Source organism: Spermophilus citellus (genome assembly GCF_964194105.1).
Source record: "Spermophilus citellus genome assembly, chromosome: X".
NCBI lineage: Eukaryota > Metazoa > Chordata > Mammalia > Rodentia > Sciuridae > Spermophilus > Spermophilus citellus.
Genome location: NC_138190.1, coordinates 34,955,499 through 34,974,307, shown reverse-complemented (window position 1 = coordinate 34,974,307; position 18,809 = coordinate 34,955,499). Strand labels below are relative to the sequence as shown.

Below are 18,809 nucleotides of genomic sequence, written 5' to 3'. Positions count from 1 at the left end.
GGCTCAGGAGACAGAGGCAGAAGGATCATAAGTTCAAAGCCAGCCTTGGCAACTTACAGAGGCCCTAAGCAACTTAACAAGACCCTGTTTCAAAATTAAAAGGGCTGGGGATATGGCTCAGTGATAAAGCGCCCCTGGGTTCAATCAATACCAAAAATAATAATAATAATAAATAAAATCCAGGGCTAATTCATTATTCTTTTAAGAGGAAGATTTAGTGCGTACCTGACAATATTTGGGTATGACCATGTAAAAAAAAACTGCAGGAAACAGACAGATGATTTTAGTCTTCTTGTGAGAATTTTCAAATTTGTGTGAGAAACTGACCATGTTGAACTTCAACAGGAATGGTCATTTGCTCAGAACACTTTCACATGTTGCTTAAAATCCTTCTTGTGTTGTTAACAGGCAGGTGTCAGAGAAATATTTTTAAACTATTTCTTCTTGGTCTGTAATAATCAGAGAACTCTCCTTTTGCAAAAGTTTCTGAGTTCAGATTCTCCTTTACTATTCTTGCCATCCTGTCCATCCTGATTATCACACACAACTGCCCAAGGTGATGAGTGACATGGTTTCAGGGCCAGGAAAGCATGTTCTCCTACTTACGTACCTGAGATTTTCCATCGAATGGATATCTGGGTTACAATAGAACTTGCAAGATGCTCATTTAAAAGCTTGTGACGATAATTACAGAACTTGACTTTGAAAGAATCTAGCATGCCACCTTCATCAATTTGAAAGAAAGAACCATGATGAAGTTCAAGACCAATGGCCGTGCATTTCTCATCCATTTCTCTCTAGAAATGATCTAGCTGGCCCCTCTCTTGGTTAACTTTAGCTGCATTCATGCTCTGTTCATGTTGGTCACTGTCCATAGACTTTTTCTTTTTAGTATTGCTGATTTCTTAAATTGTAAAAATATGAACAGCATGTGATTTTGAATGAATTCATATGATTTGCTAGATACTGCATGGGAAAAAATATGCAGTATCCTTTCGAATTGGACTTTTATGCATGTACTCAACATATCTTTGCCCCTGTTTCTAAAGTGCATTTTCATGGGCTTAAAATGAAAATTTCTCTCCTAAATGCTATACAACTTCAATCACATGTAAAGCATATACCATAAATTGAATTCATATTTTAAGACACTTTTAATGTAACTTGGTTTTTGCCAGTAAAATTACAATTTACGTACTTGAAATATTCATTCCATAAATTGACCTTTCTTCTAAATCTTTGCATTTTAGTGTTTGATCAATTAGATCTTGTCACATATGAAGAAGTAGTAAAACTGCCAGCATTCAAAAGGAAAACACTAGTCTTATTAGGTAAGTTTGGCTATAAAAGTGTCTTACTTATTCTCACCTTAAAAACATTTTGTAAATATTATTAACAGTTGTCAATTTTAACTTTTTTTTTTTCCAAAAAATGCCATAGGTGCACATGGTGTTGGGAGAAGACACATAAAAAACACCCTCATCACAAAGCACCCGGACCGGTTTGCATACCCTATTCCACGTAAGCAACATCTCAATATCTTTTAATTATGTTTTTCTTATTAATTTTCAACATGGTAATTTACATATTTTTTCTGATTATATAAGTAATAGCTGTTCGTTGTAGGAAATTTGTAAAAACCCAAAAGAGGACAAAGAAGAAAATGAGTTAATAATCCCAACTTCACTCTCCCAATAATAAGTTCTATAAATATTTTGTTGTATACCCTCCTAGGCTTCTTTTAGTATGAATATATGTATTGTGTGTGTGTGTGTTATGTTTGTGGGATTTTAAATAACATTAAGTTCATTCATTCTGTTTATAATTTAATTTTTCCAACAGTATGCCTGAAACATTGCCTAGATTAGTTATTCTTCAGAAAAATAAGTTTTAATAGTTATATACTTTTCCATAATACAACAGTGTCTCTCTCTCTCTCTCTCTCTCTCTCTCTCTCTCTCTCTCTCACTGGGGATTGAACCCAGGGGTGCTTTGCCATTGAGCTGCATTCCCAGCCATTTTTATTTTTTATTTTGAGACAGCATCTAAGATGCCTAGGGCCTCACTAAATTGCTGAGGCTGGCCATGAACTTGTGATTCACTCCTGCCTCAACCTCCCAAGAAGCTATGAAATTACACGTGTGCACCAACACGCCTGTCTTCTTATCAGTTTAAAAACCCAGTCAATGTGCTATCAATTGTTTACTATAAAGAATTTGAAAATTTTAAGATTTCTAATATCCCCCTTACCTTCCTATATTTTATTCTTAACCTTTTGCCCTCTTCATTATGTGAACTATAAAATAAAATAATCCCAGGGTTGTAAAGAAGATTTGAGAACATGTGTATGAAGCACTTAGCAGATGGTGGATAAGTAGCAGCCATCTTATTATCATCTGTATTCTAAAGTTTCAAATTTTAATCCCTTAAGCTTTCTAGCAGTTACAGCTTTGTTCAGGGTGGGAAGAGCTTAAGGAGAATGATTTGTAAGAGCAACTGGAGAAAATGTCCTGACTGGCTCCTTCCTGCAGGGCCCTGGGATGCCATCCTGAAGCACACAGTCCACACCACTTACTCAGTCTATATACCTGAGTGAGCCAGGAGGCTTCACAAGATGGCTCTGATTTACCCAAGACAAGTTTATCAAGTATCGTTGCAATTGGTGCTACTGGGGTTTTCTGATCAAATACTTTGGAATGTTCTTTTAATCCTTCTTATATCTAGATCTTGAGGACAACAAGCTTGGCTAACATTTGGTTTGTTCTTGAGCACATAACAATTGAACTTCCATGTTATTAAATGGCCAATTAGCTAGCTGGACTTTAAACCTTACTTTTGCTGATGTCAATCATGTCTAATCTCTGAAATATTTGACCCCATGTAATGATAATGCACCAATAAAAAAAATCTGGAAAAAATAAATAAAATGTATACAGCATACATTTAACTACTGAGATAACTGAAGATAGTTATCATTTGAAGATAGTATATCATCAATATATTATGCCACTTCTTGAGCTTTTGATGTGGCTAGAGAAAGGATTCCTCTCTGATTGTCCACAGTTTGAAGTTCATGACACTTGGCACTTCTAAGGGAAAGAAGAAATTCCCCACTGGCTTGAGCCCATGTGCCAGCAAAGAGTAGTATAAATTTGTCTTTGCTTAAGGAGGGTAGGAAGCAAGGAAAAAGGTAGGAGAGAGGAAGGAAAGGGAGAAAAAGATTTAAATCAATATTCCTTGCTCATCTAGAAAAACATTTCCTGAAGCGAGTTTTGCATATTGGTTTAGACTTTAGTATATACCCACTTAGGTCAGACTTTGGCAAATCTTTTCTGTAAAGGACCAGGTAGTCAACATTTGAGACTTTGAAGGCCACACAGTCTGTGTCACAACTACTCAGCTCTGCCGTGGCAGCATAAAAAGAGCCATAGACAAAAATGTGAACAAACATGCATGGCTGTGTCCCAGTAAAACCTGAAGACTGCAGACCATTTTGGGCCCATGAGCCAGTTTGCCACCTCCTAATTTAGGTCTTTATATGATAATTATGATTACACCTCACTAACTGTCCATGATAATGATAGTATTCAATCTCTGTATTGTCCAGCACAGCAGCCATTAACCTCCTGTGCCAGTTAAACCTTGGAATCATGGCATGTAAAACTGAGGAACTAAATTTTTATTTATAATTTGTTTGAATTTAAATAACCATATTTGGTATTTCCTTTTTTAAATCTTCTTTCTTCCTCCTGCTTAAGGCCCAAATACACTGAGACATATATATAGTGAGTGAGTTAATCTTGGATCATTTCATATCTTTTTCCTGTGGTGGTCCATGAAGGAGTGAAATATATCTGTAAATACTGAAGTATTCCCTAAACCAAATAACTAAATGGCACAGTTATACACATATAAAAATGGTTTCTAGAGTTTGCTTCTAGCTACTGGGATGGGAACAGGGTATGTGGGACATACCCTAAAGAAGCCACAACTTTTAAAAAGAGTAGTAGTAGTCTGGGTGGGCCCATTAGGAACATAAGTTGATCAGCTCAGCCTTTAAACCTCTCGTGACATGGGACTTTGCAGATACAACCAGACCTCCAAAGAAAGATGAAGAAAATGGAAAGAATTATTACTTTGTATCTCATGACCAAATGATGCAAGACATCTCAAACAATGAATACTTGGAGTATGGCAGCCACGAGGACGCAATGTATGGGACAAAACTGGAGACCATTCGTAAGATCCACGAGCAGGGGCTGATTGCAATTCTGGATGTGGAGCCTCAGGTAAGGCCCAGCCACCCTGAACCCCTCCATCCTGCCTGCATGCTGATAAGTTCAGATTCTGAAATCAAAAGATGCCATCTGAGATTCATGGGTTGCATAATAATCTCATAAGCTTCAGGAAAGTGTCAATAATCAAGATTTTATGGGTTAACAGTCTAGAATGCAGACTGGCCGATCACTGGGCATGTATTTAGGAAGCAGATTATTCTCCAATGAGATTTGTTATACTTAGAACTTCTACAGAAATTCTACTATCATTTGACCTCAGGGTGAAACTCTGGTACTTTGTTATCACAACAGCCTTGGTACAGCTACGCTGAACCATCAGAGCACCCGCCAGCATCTTATGTTAATCACCAGCAAGAAACTGATCCTGGGGCCTGGTTATGAAACACAGTGCTAGCTTTCTGAAAACAAGCATGAGTGACCCCAGATGCCAGATGTCAAGATGGAGCAGGGATGGAGAGCTGGGGTGGTTCTCTGCCTCTCCAGTCTCCTCACAAGAGGATGCTGCCTGACCCTGAGCTAAAACTAGGTCAGATATAGACAACTTGGAGAGGACTCAGAGGGAAGTTGGATGTGGAGATGATTAAATGATTTGTAAATATGTTTTTTGCAAAAAGCAATTGGAATTAGGAAACTTGAAAGAAAAGACTTGACATCAAAGGGGATGAGGGTGTCGCTTAGTGGTAGGGTGAGAGTGTGGGTTTAGCATGTGTGAGGCCCTGGGTTCCATCTTCAGCACCTAAAAAAATGCTGACAAGCTATTTTTTCATGTCTGAGTATAATCCAAGCAGAAATGGACTTGAAGCACAGAAGGAAGGATTTGGGAATTATAGATATTAGGGGAGGTTACAGGAAAGGCTGTGGGTTCCCTTGTGACTCCCAGGTCTGCCATTTTAAAGGCCATTCTGTACCCTAAATCCCTTATCACCTAGAATCAGTCCACTAACCACCAAAATGAAGGGTCAGCTCCCCTGTAGTAGGCTTCCCTTGTATTTCATCAGGAGGCTTGGATGGCCATCCTAGGCAGGGCAAATCCCTGTTCAAGGGTCACAGCATAAGACTTGGTCCCCCAGCCATCCCCAAAGTGAGGACAGAAACTGCACAGCAGGATCTGTGTGACCTGGGACCTGACTGCTCAGTTTCTGGACACCAAGATCCTAACTTGCGGCCATTGGGTTCATCTGTTTCCATTTGATAGCACTTGATGGGGTTCTTGAACTTGGAACTTTGGAAACCATGAAAGGATCTGGTTCGGGGGCTAGGGAGGAGAGCAACAATAGTGCAGACACTGTAGTTGACTTGACAATTAACTTGGACCTATATAGAACTAAATATGATGATGTGTAACGCAGATTGATTTTTGTTTAACTACTAATCCCTCCTTACTAGGGATTGGAAAAATCTTCTGGCCAGGGGTGGCTAGAGGCAAGGTCTCAATCCTGGTCCTGGTCTTCGACATCCTCTCCTTGGGTTCCACACTGGTCTTCACCTGAACGTCGTTTTCTGCTGGTAGTAATGTCTCTAGCAGTATGCTGGCTGCAGGGCTCCTCAGACCCCCTCTGCATTACCTAAGTCCACTTTCAAGGGCTTTCTGCCTTACCTGCTGCTGCTGCCGCTGCTGTCATCGCCGCCACCACCGCTGCTGCCGCTGCTGCTCCACCCATAGTGTCCAGCTCTCCCTGTCCCTTGGTCCTTGCACAGCCATGCATTGCTCTGCACTGCTGAGTGGGAGACCCTTCTCTCGGCCTCATCAGGACATCCACAGCAGTTCCTTTAACCCATTGCACTTGGCCCTGGAGCACCTCCTTGCCCCAGCTGAGCACACTGTCCCCCTGCTCCCTGACTGCTGGATGGGCTCACCTGCACTCTCCTCTCCTGCTTCCTGTGTCCCCACCTATCAGAACTGTGATCTCTCAAGTCCACTGACCCCTGAAGGCAGGCCATGGGCATCCTGGTCTTTGCCTGAGCCTCTTTGGGCCAGCAGCCCCAGGGCCTGCTCCTCTCATTGGGCTGGTTGACCACTCTGGTCCCAGGCTCTTCTGCCCAGTCTAGACTCATTCTCAGCCCAGGTCTCACACTTGAGACCATGTGTACACCATGGGGTGCCCGCAGAGTCTGCACCAACGGGACTTCACCCTCAGGCCTCTCTGCCCTCAGCCTACTCTCCTTAGGTCTGGGAAGGGTCCTTATCCTGCTTTGGGGATGCCACTGGCCATGAATAACCTACATTCAGACAGAGCCTTGATGCTTCAGGGAGACTTTCCCCTTGGGACCTTATGACATTTTTCTCCTAGCCCCTTTCCTGCCCTAGCTTGTTAGATTAACCCCACTACTGTATCTCACAGTTTGATTTAACAAACTTCTATCAAGCCCATATATGCCAAGCACTGTGCCAGAAGCTAAAAATATAATTAAGAAGACAAACTGGTGAGGATGAAATTCCTTCCTCCATGTACATCAGAAACTGTCCTTAACAGGGAAAGTAAATTGTGGCATTTTTTTAAAAATCTCACATCCACAACAGCTGAGGCCATTTCTACCACATATGGGCCATAGAAAGACCACCTAATGCTAGTGTCCAGCTCATTGAGTGCAGGTCTGATGCTTTGGGGCCATCTTAATTTATTTTAGACAACTAAAGCCAAATGGAACACATGTGTAATAGTACTATATGATTAAATGTTGTGGTCCAACTCTAAACCTAGACAACAATGGTAAAGACATTGAGCTACAAAAAGTAGTAACCTGGCTTCTTTTAAAATAATAGATTGTATTGTTATAATGTTTTATATTTCATTAAGCATTATTACTCCTTACCTAATCTTTGGAATCCTATGAAATAGAAATCAGTGTCTATTTCCATAATGGAAGAAACTGAGGCTTAATGTAAAAGTAACTCGAACCAAGGTTTATAGCAGATTGAAAGTGGTTTGAACTTAAACTGTTATTGATTTTGTTTTGTGTGTAATAAATCCCAACCTCCTCCCTAGGAATCTTCAGGATGGTCCACCAAATGTTTTTAAAACATTTAGAAAAATGTAGAAGGCAATAAAACCTGAGGAAAAAAATATAAGATTTCTTTCTTATGAAAATAAAGTTAGGACTCAGTAATCTCTGTCCCTAAAGCTGAAACTGTAATCTCTCCAGTGTGTGATGAAAGCTTAATGCAATGGTTTTAGAATTTAACCTTACTCTGATTTATCTGTTTAGAGTGTTAAAAGTTAACAGTAGCAGAATATTTGGGCTTTTGCTTTTGCCTACAGAGGGAAAGGTTGTTGTCAAGAGGAAGCTTCTAGGAGCTGAGGATGTAGCTCCGTGGAAAAGTACTTGCCTCGCATGCACAAGGCCCAGGGTTCAGTCCCTAGTATGGCATACATAAATAAATAAATAAGGTATGGAGACAGGGACTTTCAGGAACAAGGAAATGCATGGTGACTTTGCCAAAGATATAAGACCTTATACACAAAACATCATAGCTGGGTTTGGAGGCATCTTAAAATTTTGGAAATATAATAAGATAGGATAGAAATTTTAAAAATACAGTAATTAGAAAATAGAATGATTTAAATATAATAAATACAATAATTGGAAAATACATAATTATAATAATTAGAAAATACAAAAATATAGGAAATAGAAAATCACAATACAGAAATAGAAAATCAAAGCCATGAAAAAGAAGAGGAAGCCAATATGAGAACCACAGGAACTACTACAGTTACTGTGATAAACAGATTTGGCTCTGAACATCCTGGCAACTAGGTTCTGAACCAGAGGCCATTTTGTTCAATTGCTTTCCTCTCTGAGGTCACTGTGCCCTTCCTTAGATTTTTGTAGAAAATTATTTGTCCACTTGCCCTTGTATACTTTTTAACTTTCCAAACCCAATTAGTCTTATAGCTATCTGCATCATACTTGGGTCAAATGACTTTGTAGTCCTTGAAGATGGTAACCTGAAATTAATTCTTAGCCACACATAGATGAACATAAAATCAATTTACTCCACAAAAGAGAACTAAAGAAGTAACTGTTAAATTAACATTACTTTGACTATTTGAATACAGTGTTCTCAGTGATCTTTCTAGAGCATGTGTGCGCATGTTTCCTATCTCTCTCTCGCTCTCTCTCTCTCTCTGAATCCCAGAGGGAGAGACTGTGTCTCCTCATGAGTCAGAGCTGAAGAAGGTTTAGAGTTTGTCTTTAAGTGAGCTATTAACTGCCTGAGGGAGGAGAATCCTTGTGAGGAGTTCCATTTCCTGTTCCTCAAGTGACTCTGAACCTCATCCAGACTGAAACTGCATCCAAAATATTGCCCACTTGAAACACAGAAATAGAGCATGGAATGGGGACAGAGACCTTCAGGAACAAAGAAATGTGTGGTGACTCTGCTAAAGATATCATGTGCACTAGACAAGAACATCACAGTCAGGACTTGAGCCACCTCAGAATTTTGGAAAATATAATAATATAGGACAGAAATAGAAAATCAAAGCCATGAAAAAGAGGAGAAAGAAAATATGCGAACCACAGGAGCTACTGTAATTACTGTGATAAACATTCAATTTGGCTCTGAACTTCCTGGCAACCAGGGCAAAACACACACACACACACACACACACACACACATTTATTTATTTATTTATTTTTGGAATCAAGATTCCAAACATTCTTGACACAAAAGGCTCGTGGCAATATGATGAACATAACCTTCATTGATGGTTTCATACAGTAAATGCAGAATGACCCTCATGTGTTTATGGATATAGCAAATAGGATGTTTCCCCCATCCCAGTTGCTCAAAGGCCGGCTATGTGCGAGTATGTGTGTGTCATAAGAAAACCTTCTGCTCCAGTTGAGCCTGTATTCATCTGATGCAGGAGTACAGGAAAGAAGGAGGAGAGGCCCAAGATAACATTGACAAAAAGGACATTTCTAAGAGAAGGTTCCTGTTTGGCTCCATATGGCTTTTTCATGATGACTGTTCCTTGCTAAAGTCTTTGGTCACAAAAGATCAGCAAAGAAATTGCCAGTTACCTCTTTTAAAAGTGAACATGTGCAAGTTTTGAAGAGCTTTCTTAGAGGGGACTCTGAACCTGTGACTTTAAAAATTAAAGAACTCTAATGGACAAATAAGAGTATGCCAGTTTCCCTTAACCCACCAGTAGATATTATGTGACCAAAATTCAGAAGTAGTATCCCAGTGTAAGTGGGGTTAACAGTCAAAGAGAAAGTCAGAATTTTTCATATCAAATTTGTCTCTTACATACATGTAGCAGCATGCTCTCTGGTCAAGCCTGCCTCAAAAGATAAGAGAAATCAAGTACAAATTAGATTTTTTGTTTTGACCTTTTAATTGGATCCTAAAGGCAGTTTATGACAGGTGTCATATTGGACATGAAAGAAACAGTTGAACAGGACATGTCCCTGCCCTCAAGGTCCCCAAGAGCTTAATATTTCCAGTGTGGTGGGTGCTTTAAGAGCACAGAGGAGTGGCTCAGGGCTCACAAAGAACTTTCCAGAGAAAAGAACATTGGGACTGAGTTCTGAAGGGATTACTCAGTCAAGCAAAGAGGAGAGTGAAGAAGGGGGAAGGTGGATGGGAGATCCAATCAAAGGGAGTTGTAAGTAAAGGCACCAGGAAGCCAGAGTCTGACTCTAGAACTCAAAGCAGCTTAGTATGGCCAGTCCTCTGAGGAGAGGGCAGAGGAAAGCCAAAGAGGTTAAAGCATGGGCCAGTTGGTGAGGGAAGGATTTGATCTTCATGCTAAGGAGTATACTTTTTTTTTTTAATCCTATGGCCAAAAGGGAGCTGTTGAAGGGTTTCAAGCATGGAACAATGGGATTGGCATTTCAGAAAAACCATTTTAGTAGCAGAGTGGAATATAGTTGAAGAACAGCAAAACTGGAAACAGAGAACCAGTCTATTGTGATGACAGTGAACCAGGCAAAAGATGGAGTGACAGGAATAAGGGAAAGCACACATCTTTAGAGACCATTTAAAAAGCAAGATATGTGGGAGGCCCTGGGTTCGATCTCCAGCACCGTAAAAAAAGAATTTAATAATAATTTTAAAAATAAAAATATGTAGCTAACAAAATTGATATGTTAAATTCTCGGATAAAGAACAGCAAGATATTTACCCCTGATGCATATGAGTTAACTTGTGGATTGGGTTCCTGGATGGGTACACTAGGTTTTGTCCTTGGAGGGGCCTTTATAAACCTCCAAAAGCATCCTCCCAGGGGAGGAGCTAAAGCAGTGATCCCACAGCAGAATCAACTCCCATTGCACCCGATTGCAACTTTGCAATTCATCTATGCAAACTAGCAACTTTTGCAATTAGAGGTTTGGGATGCTTTGGAAGGGAACTGAAGGGGATCCCAGAGTTCCTTCTCCCTTGAGTGCCACATTTTCTCATGGGTCAACACATTGCCCACAGCCACACATTGTCTTTAGTGGCAGGGCTAAAACAAAAAAAGCCTGGGGCTTTATGACTCCAGCCCTGGGCAGGGTCCCCCTGTCTCACAAACCCTATTGGATCCTTTCACCAGGGCAACACAGAAGGCCTTATGTAAGCATGAATGTAGCCCACACAATCATAGTGGCCAGGATTTGCTATCAGTGGTTAGCAATTTGCAGTTTCATATGTAACAAAGTGGGCTCTGGATTGGTGTGAAGCCAATCTGAAGGCCCATTACCCCCAGATGCATAGACCATCAATTAAAATTCAAGCTCCAGCTAATAACCAGGTTTTAATGAACATTAACCAACATAGTTCATGTTAACTTTTGCGAAGAGAAATAAAGCCAATTGACTCATGAGATTCATAAGAAAAATGTCCAGTTTGTCAGCTTTTGTTTCCTGACAACTATCATTCATCCTTTAGAAGATATGAAGTAAAATAACCTGATTTATGAAATTGGTACATTTAATACCTTGCCAAAAAATTGAACCAAGGGCTTGAATTTTTCAGTTACGTAAATTCTTCATAGACTCATTTGAAAGTGGCATTACTTATATCTTCATTTAAGTCTCTTTTTGTTGTTGTTGTTGTTTTGTTTTTACCCAGGCACTGAAGGTCCTGAGAACTGCAGAGTTTGCTCCTTTTGTTGTCTTTATTGCCGCTCCAACTATCACTCCAGGTTTAAATGAGGTAAGAATGAATCTACTTTTCCCCCAAATAAGCATGCCCCCATTGTAAGGATCCACATGTGTTATGCACTCAAAACCAAAGCCCTATTCCATGAAGACAACTAAATGAAACTCTGATTTATTGTTGATGCTGGGCAGTCAGTATTTGGAATGAGGTAACACCAACAGTGTGAACTTCAGAGATCAGAATCTTGAAACAAATTCCAGCCTTAGTCTACAGCACAGTTGGAAAGCACATTGCTTCATTGGCAGCAAACGTCTGCTCTGGTGAAACAGGATGTGGAAAAGAATGGTCAGTCTATGGCTTTCTCAATAAGTCACTTCTAAAGTCCAAGGATAAACCCCATCAGTCCCCCAAGATGGAGTTTTCCCAGGCATCTCTAGGACTGCCAGTCACTCTGTCTAGATTCGATGATGCCAAGACAGCAGGAGCCCCCAGGGCCAGCTCTGGATCAAACATTGCTCTACCTAAAGAAAGCTGTAAGGAATCCATGACCTTAGCTGGGCTACAGAGGCCCCTAGAGACCATCAAACTTAGAAAAGAGCTTTGTTCAGCTGGTGATATGGTTTAGTGGGAGAGCACTAATCTATCCATGCAAGAGGCCCTGGGTTTCATCCCCAGCACTGGAAACAAAAAGAAAAGAGCTCTTGTCAGCTCTCAAGCCAACTCAAGTCAGCACCTGCCACAAAGAAGGTATGTGCAAGAGTTGGCTACGCCATCCTTCTTCCCAAGCCCACTAAGAAGGCTTTCTATTGCTGACCAGATAGTCTCACATGTCTGGAAAGTGGGGCAGTGCCTCCCTGCCGTCTCTTCTTTAGTTAAGGGAATACTGCTGTACAAAGTTATCCTGAAGAACTTTTGTAAATTCTAGAAACCACCAGAGGACTCTTAGCAGTGTTCAATAAACACTGGCCTAAATCACCCAAGCATACAGTGCAGTTAAATCAAGGCTTAGGAATTCACACTTTGTGTACCTTTAACAAAGGTTAAATCTTTAGATGGGCTTTATTACTCGTATTTTCAATCATCTTTTTTTTTGTCATTTCATTTGCAAAAGGCACGTTCCTTTGTAAAATTCAACTTTCCCATCTGATTCATACACAAGCATGTTTGAAATCCACATTGTGGTTAGCGTTTATCCTTTGGTTACCATGTGTTTTTCTTGAATTATCATCTTTGCTTTGTTTTTGTTTTTTGTTTTGCCTATTTTCCTGCCCTGTTACTAATTTTCCATAGCTGCCAAAATGGTGCAGAAAATTGCCTGTAAGTACCAGCTAGGAGGTGATGAAGTACAGCCTTTGTTCCTTTTAATAGATGTAGAATGTAGACATTTTGGTCCCATGAATCCTTGCTTTCTGCTATTAGAATAAAGGCATTTGTTTTCACTGAGTTGAACCTTGCTCACGTGTGAGTCCAGCATGCAGACAAGCTGTTGTCAAGGAAGAAACTGGAAAATAGAGCTTCATCTTAAAAGATTTGTAAGAGGGAGTTTTATTTTCCTATAAAGAGAACTACATCAAAAAGCTGACACTCTCAGCCACACATTTTTTTGAATGGTTTCCTCAGCCCCACTTTCTGAACAAAACATAAACCCTGCTAGCAGTTTTTGAAGCCCAGGATTGTATAGTCAAACAGAATCTCCTAACAAACACAGACAGTGACTTCATAGGAATTGTTCCTTGTTATACTGGTGGGAAGTGCTTCTGTCTTTGGGTAAATGCAGGTTTCCTAAAATGGCGTTTTTGCATTGAGCTTATTATAAATAATAGAGGGGCCTCAGAGAAGAGGAGAGGGGGTCCTAAGCCACTACTGGGCACCTATAGCTCCTGGGTCCCTCAAGGATCCCAGCATCTTTTATTTTCTCTGGAGATCTGCCTCTGTTACCCCAGACCCCCACCCCTTTCTTAGTAGAATTGCTTAGTCCCTTGATGATAGACTTATTACTTGTAAAATCCTGTGATGATCAGTTATTTGCCAGGTGCTTGTTCCTTTGACAGTGTTTATTAAGCAACAACTGTGTGCAAGGCTCCATGCCTGGGCACAGTAATGACAGACACAGGAGACAAGTTTATGCCCTAATTGTGAAGAAGGAAATTAATGAAATAAGCAGATATTTATATCAAATAATATACATTTTCAATATATTTTTTTAACTCAGGCAGATAGTTCACCTACCCAGTGTTCATCCAGTGCAAGGGGAGAGTAGGTGTGGTTATTTGACTCATAAAGTACTCTAGTTTCAATTGAACTTGGCCTTGGAGAGTTCAGTATAACATACTTGTGCTGTGAAGATAATGAAAGATAATGGAGGATCTCTTAATGGTGGCCCTTAAGAGATACTTGTCTTGAAAGAACTGCCAGCAAAAAGCCATTTTCACATGACGAATTTGAGACCCTAAATTCCTTCCTGCCATGGCTCAGCCTGGTGAAGGTTGTCAAAATGTGTAGCAAGCTCTGCTTTAGGAGACATCCTTTACCACAGCAAGCCTGCCTAGAGTTCAGTAGCTTTGCTCCAGAGTTGTTTTCGTGAGAAATATAACTACATGCAAACAGTGGCATTGGGTCATTTCCAATGCAGACCAGCTTGGGGAATTCATCAGATGCCAGTTGCTGTTTTATTTGGAAAATGGCCTTATTCCAGCCATTATTTGTAACATCCAAAAAGCTTTTGCCTCTGGCATCTGATGCTGTCAAGTCAGGGCCATTATACATAATTGAATTTTTTAAACATGCTGAACCTTTAGTAGAAAAGGAAAAAATGCAACTTCATTTGTCATCCATAGACAGGGCTTATTGGTGCAAATGCAGGTGGGTCCCCAAAGCGTGGCTCAAGGGAGCTTCAAGAACCAAGGGGATGGGGATCAAGAGCCCTTGTGCCAGATGTGAGGATGGGTTAGCGGAGGGAAGAAAGAACGGAAGCCACTGGTAACCCACACCTCGCGGGGCCTCGCCCTGACCGACCCGGGACAGGCACAGCGAGGCCTGGGGGCCAGTGTGTTTGCTGGAGAGTGTGCATTTTGTCTGGTTTGTCATGGAGCCCCCTGTTGCATGTCAAGCACTTGTGGATGCCAGCAGGAGTTCCTGCTGTCCCAGGGATGGTGGCCTCCTGTGTCGTGGTCCCATCCTGGCCTCATGCCCAGATGCAGCCCATCAAGGTTGGGCCTTGACGGCAGAACACTGGGATGAGCAAAAACAGGTGAAAAGAGAAAGAATCCCACTGACTCCTGTCTTCTGTTTGCTTTCCCCCTCTCCCACACCCGCCCTTCCTCCACGCTCCTCTTCTAGGACGAATCTCTCCAGCGCCTGCAGAAGGAGTCTGATATCCTACAGAGAACATACGCGCACTACTTCGATCTCACAATTATCAACAATGAAATTGATGAGACAATCAGACATCTGGAGGAAGCCGTTGAGCTCGTGTGCACAGCCCCGCAGTGGGTCCCGGTCTCCTGGGTCTATTAGGCCCATCCCCAGATATCTGAGCATAACTGGGAGCCACCTCATACATGGAAAAGCCTCTTTGTCATGGGCCTTGTGTCAGCAGGTCGTGGTCCCTAGAGACTACCTAGTTGTAGTGTGACCTACATTTATAATTATTGTCATGTCCGAATAGATAGGAGGAGAAAAACAATTACACACTAATTTAAAGAGACAGTATCTTTTTTAATCAGTTCTCCTAAACTTTAATAAAATGTATCTTTAAATGTATGTATTATTCAATCCTTTGGAATGTTATATTTTTGGAAATCATAGCTTTTTATTTCCAAGGCCCCTAAAAACTGCACAAAATAGATGCTGCTTTCTATAATCTATTTTAATAATAATAAACAATGATTCTGTTACCTTGACTGGGGGTGGAACACTACATTCTTTTTAGAGTCTGATTTTATGGATTGGAATATCTTTCTTTCCTTTATTTATTTGAAATAATTAGTCTAGTGATTACAAAACAGTCATAAATTTTTAAAGGCCTTTTTTCTCTCTCTCTCTATTTTTTTTTAGAATAGTATTTTTTTTAAGTCCTTTATGTAACATCCAGATAATGTGATACTGTCTCTTTGAAGCACCCTGTAAACCTTTTAGAGATTTGAAGTTGGGTCTTGACTCTTAATGCATGTGGACAGTCGCGAGCGTTTATGCTGTTGGTGTGTCTGTGTTGGACAAATCAATCTGTAATCTACAGCCAAGTACTTTCCGTTCACGGGGCACACCCAGGAGAATAAGAATAAAATGCTATTATGACTAAGTTGTAAACCTATGCACATCCCTTGCATTTTGGGCAACTTTATAAAAAAAAAAAGAAAGAAACTGATTTTTATTAATAATAATCATGTAGTGAAATGTGTTTGTAATTTTGTCTCAATTTAATTTGTTGTAAGGTGGGAGGGGGAATTTGCTGGTTTCACCATTTCGGATCTGTGTTGTCTAAGAGTATTAACGTTTTAATTAAGCAAAGAAATGAGGATTTTTAATCTGTATGTAATTGTTTTAAAAGCACCCATTTTAAGAGAAAATACTGTGCAATGAAGAAACCAGTTTAGGCGTTTGCTATAAACTGAATTATTCCAAAAGAATAATCTATAACAGCCCTGTAAATTCCTTTAAAATGATAACTAACAGGACAGTCTGACCAATTTTTTTTAAATATACTTCCTTTTATGTGTTCAATAATTAAATGCCTTTGGGTCCTTCATTTCATTATAGAGTTGTTTAGGCCTCCAAGCCGATGATCTTTTCAATTTTAGAATTCATTAGATGCTCATGGACCCATCGAAGGCCCAGGAGTGAGTATCAGTCGGCAGGACAGAAACAGCCACCTGCCAGGGCACAGCGTGGACCGCGTCTGACTCGCAGGGCTACCTGTGGTCTCTCCTTCCTCTTGCTATATCCCTTGGCACAGGGGAATCATCTGTCCTTGTTGCTTTTAGAGACATTCACCATCTCATCACCCCACCACGAGGTCACATTCTTCTAATACAGGACATTCGGGCTGGGGATTCCCAGACCCTGCCAGAGGTCAGTAGAATGTTTTTCCTTAGCACATGAGGGTGTGAAGCGCTTATGTTAACCTGGGATTCTTGAAAACACGCCATCATTTTTGCTTCTTGTAGGTTAGATGGCCTCTGTCACATTGTGCCTTGGCAGGATGTGCGGGGTGTATTCTGAGCTGAACAGCTCCTCTTAAGGGACCGAACAGAAAAGGCAGTTTTTATAGACTCCTCTTACATGGTCAACACCCCACCCCTCACCTACTGTTATTAAAGATGCCAATTGGTTGTTGGTTTTTTTGTTTTTGTTTTGTTTTTTTTTCTGATGATCATTCTTTGTCAGTGACCGGATGAGTCGACAACTTACTAACAGGTTGTTGAGTGAACTCCTTGTGTTTGGGCCCTACGGTGGGGGTGACCAAACAGGTAAACCAGAGACAAGCTCAACAGTGGGCTCCCCTAGATGGAGAGAGAAATGCTCAAAGAGTCGTATAGGCCTGTGTTAAGACAGATTTCACTCTGATGCCAAGGCCAGACAGCCATTCCTGCAATGGTACTGACTACAATCCGGGCTCTTCTCAGTGTCAAGGTGCCCGCTCTACCTCTTTTCCAACGAAGCACAAAGAAGAATACAACTAACACATGGGAAACCAACTTTCTTCCCTCTGGTGGAAACGCTCACACCCCCACTTGCCCTTAGAGACCAAATCTCCAGAGATGTTGACAGTGCCCTTTGGAAGCCATCCACCATGTGACTAAATGTGGATTAAGCCAAGGAGGAGAAAAGGGAGGGCAACTCAAACATCAGTGATCCCCCCTTGGAAAGGCACCATACGACTTGTCCTCTTGTTGGTCGCTTTCTGCATGCTCCAAGAAGGGCACAGGCAGCCATCTTCTGGAGCAGTGTCTTTATGACCTAGCAGAACATCCTTCAATTTCTGAATTAGGAGTTGTTTCTGCACATTGCTGCTCTGTCACAATCGTCCACTAAACAATCAGAAAATTCCTAAAACTTCTTTCCTGCCTCCATCCCATCAGCAGAACCATTTTTTGTTTCCTTTTTGAAAACCAGAGCAAGTGATTTGATTGCTAAATCTTATCAGTGGTCAGTTGAAGCATTGGAGAGCCCTATTCCAAGGGTCCTCTCCCCTACGCGACCCCACTCCCCACAGCAGGAAAGGGAGCGTTTTGACGTGTCGAGTTCTTTGTTAAGAAAATGAAATGTCCTGATTTTCCTAATCATAAGGCAGCCATTCCTTTGCACATGTAGCATATTGCATTTTAACACTGAAAAGGAAAGTGGCACTCAATTGAATTCATCTGGAAGTTTCCCAGTGTCAAGATAACATTGTCGCTTGTTAAAAATGCAATTAAATGTATCTCCTGTCAGGTGAGATGATTTGAAATATCTGCTCAGAGAGGAAAAGAAATGGTGGACCTACTTCTTGCTATTTGCATTCAGAAGCCATCACCCCATCTTATTGGTGGCAGAATATCTAGAGATGTGCAGAGTTCCCCACTGCACGAAGAAATGCAGAATCTGTCCCCTTCCCTGTGTCCAATTCCTTCTCCCACGGCCTTCCTCTGAAGCTATTACCTTTTTAAAGCCTTTGATCTCAGCGTTCTTTGGTTTCTTTTGAAATCACTCCTAGTTCTTACTTCATTCAGGCTTCCAATTCTTTCCTTGCAAAAGTTTAGTCGATGGAGTCACCCTCCAGGAAACTGGACCATTGGAGATGCCCAGAGTGGAAACCGCCCCTCAAGGACAAGGCAGCCCAAAGCACTCTTTGGTCTCCCACTGATGACATGTCCTTTATTATCATTTCAGGTCAGTGTCTTAACTTGGAGCGAAGGTAAGCTTAGCTTGCTGCTCAAGCAACCAGGAAAACTGCTTGATGGGTCAATTCTTAATATCAAACCTGTGTGTATTTGGTGTTGGTGGTGGTGGTGGTGTTGTTTCAGAACTGAGCACAGTCTCCCAAGTCCATTGTCTTTGCAAGGGCTTACTGTGCTGAGGCTCACTGTGGCCTGTAACAGATTTAAGGCCCCTAAACGCGTCTCTCTTGTCCTGCACTTGAGATTCATTCTTCTCTTCCAAAGATACCTTGCTTCTTGCTGTGGCTTATGGAAGGGCTACACACTTTAGTTGTGACTCATTTCATTGGGTAGAGATTTCCCTTTTCTGATCCCTTTAGAAACCACGTCTGCATCTCTGTCCATCTCCAGTTATAGGACTATATGCATGAGGCCTGTGCACTGGTCAGTTTGCCATCAATCTGGACACACATGGAACATCTCAGATGGCAGAACTTAGTGCATGAAGTGTAGCTGTCACGTCCTTGCAGGAAGTGGAGGAGAGTCTTTTCTCTGCCA

The 18,809-nt window shown here is 41.1% G+C and overlaps 2 protein-coding genes across 10 annotated transcripts in view; one reads left to right on the top strand and one right to left on the bottom strand.

The window, feature by feature from the left end:
- The window catches only part of CASK (calcium/calmodulin dependent serine protein kinase), a 385,036-nt gene extending 366,357 nt beyond the window's left edge, over positions 1–18,679 (top strand). For 5 of the 9 annotated variants that reach the window (XM_081276354.1, XM_081276350.1, XM_081276352.1 and 2 more), the window contains 6 exons: positions 1,251–1,331; positions 1,441–1,521; positions 4,087–4,289; positions 5,685–5,804; positions 11,365–11,448; positions 14,734–18,679. In XM_081276354.1, coding sequence (XP_081132480.1) covers positions 1,251–1,331; positions 1,441–1,521; positions 4,087–4,289; positions 5,685–5,804; positions 11,365–11,448; positions 14,734–14,910 — 746 coding nt within the window. In that variant the 3' untranslated portion in view covers positions 14,911–18,679. The remainder of the gene's footprint in view (positions 1–1,250; positions 1,332–1,440; positions 1,522–4,086; positions 4,290–5,684; positions 5,805–11,364; positions 11,449–14,733) is intronic. The other 4 variants (XM_081276357.1, XM_081276356.1, XM_081276355.1 and 1 more) reach the window with 1 other exon arrangement.
- Positions 1–18,809, bottom strand: part of NYX (nyctalopin) — a gene marked incomplete at its 5' end in the record, with an annotated part of 73,881 nt that overhangs the window by 11,097 nt on the left and 43,975 nt on the right. The window lies entirely within an intron of this gene.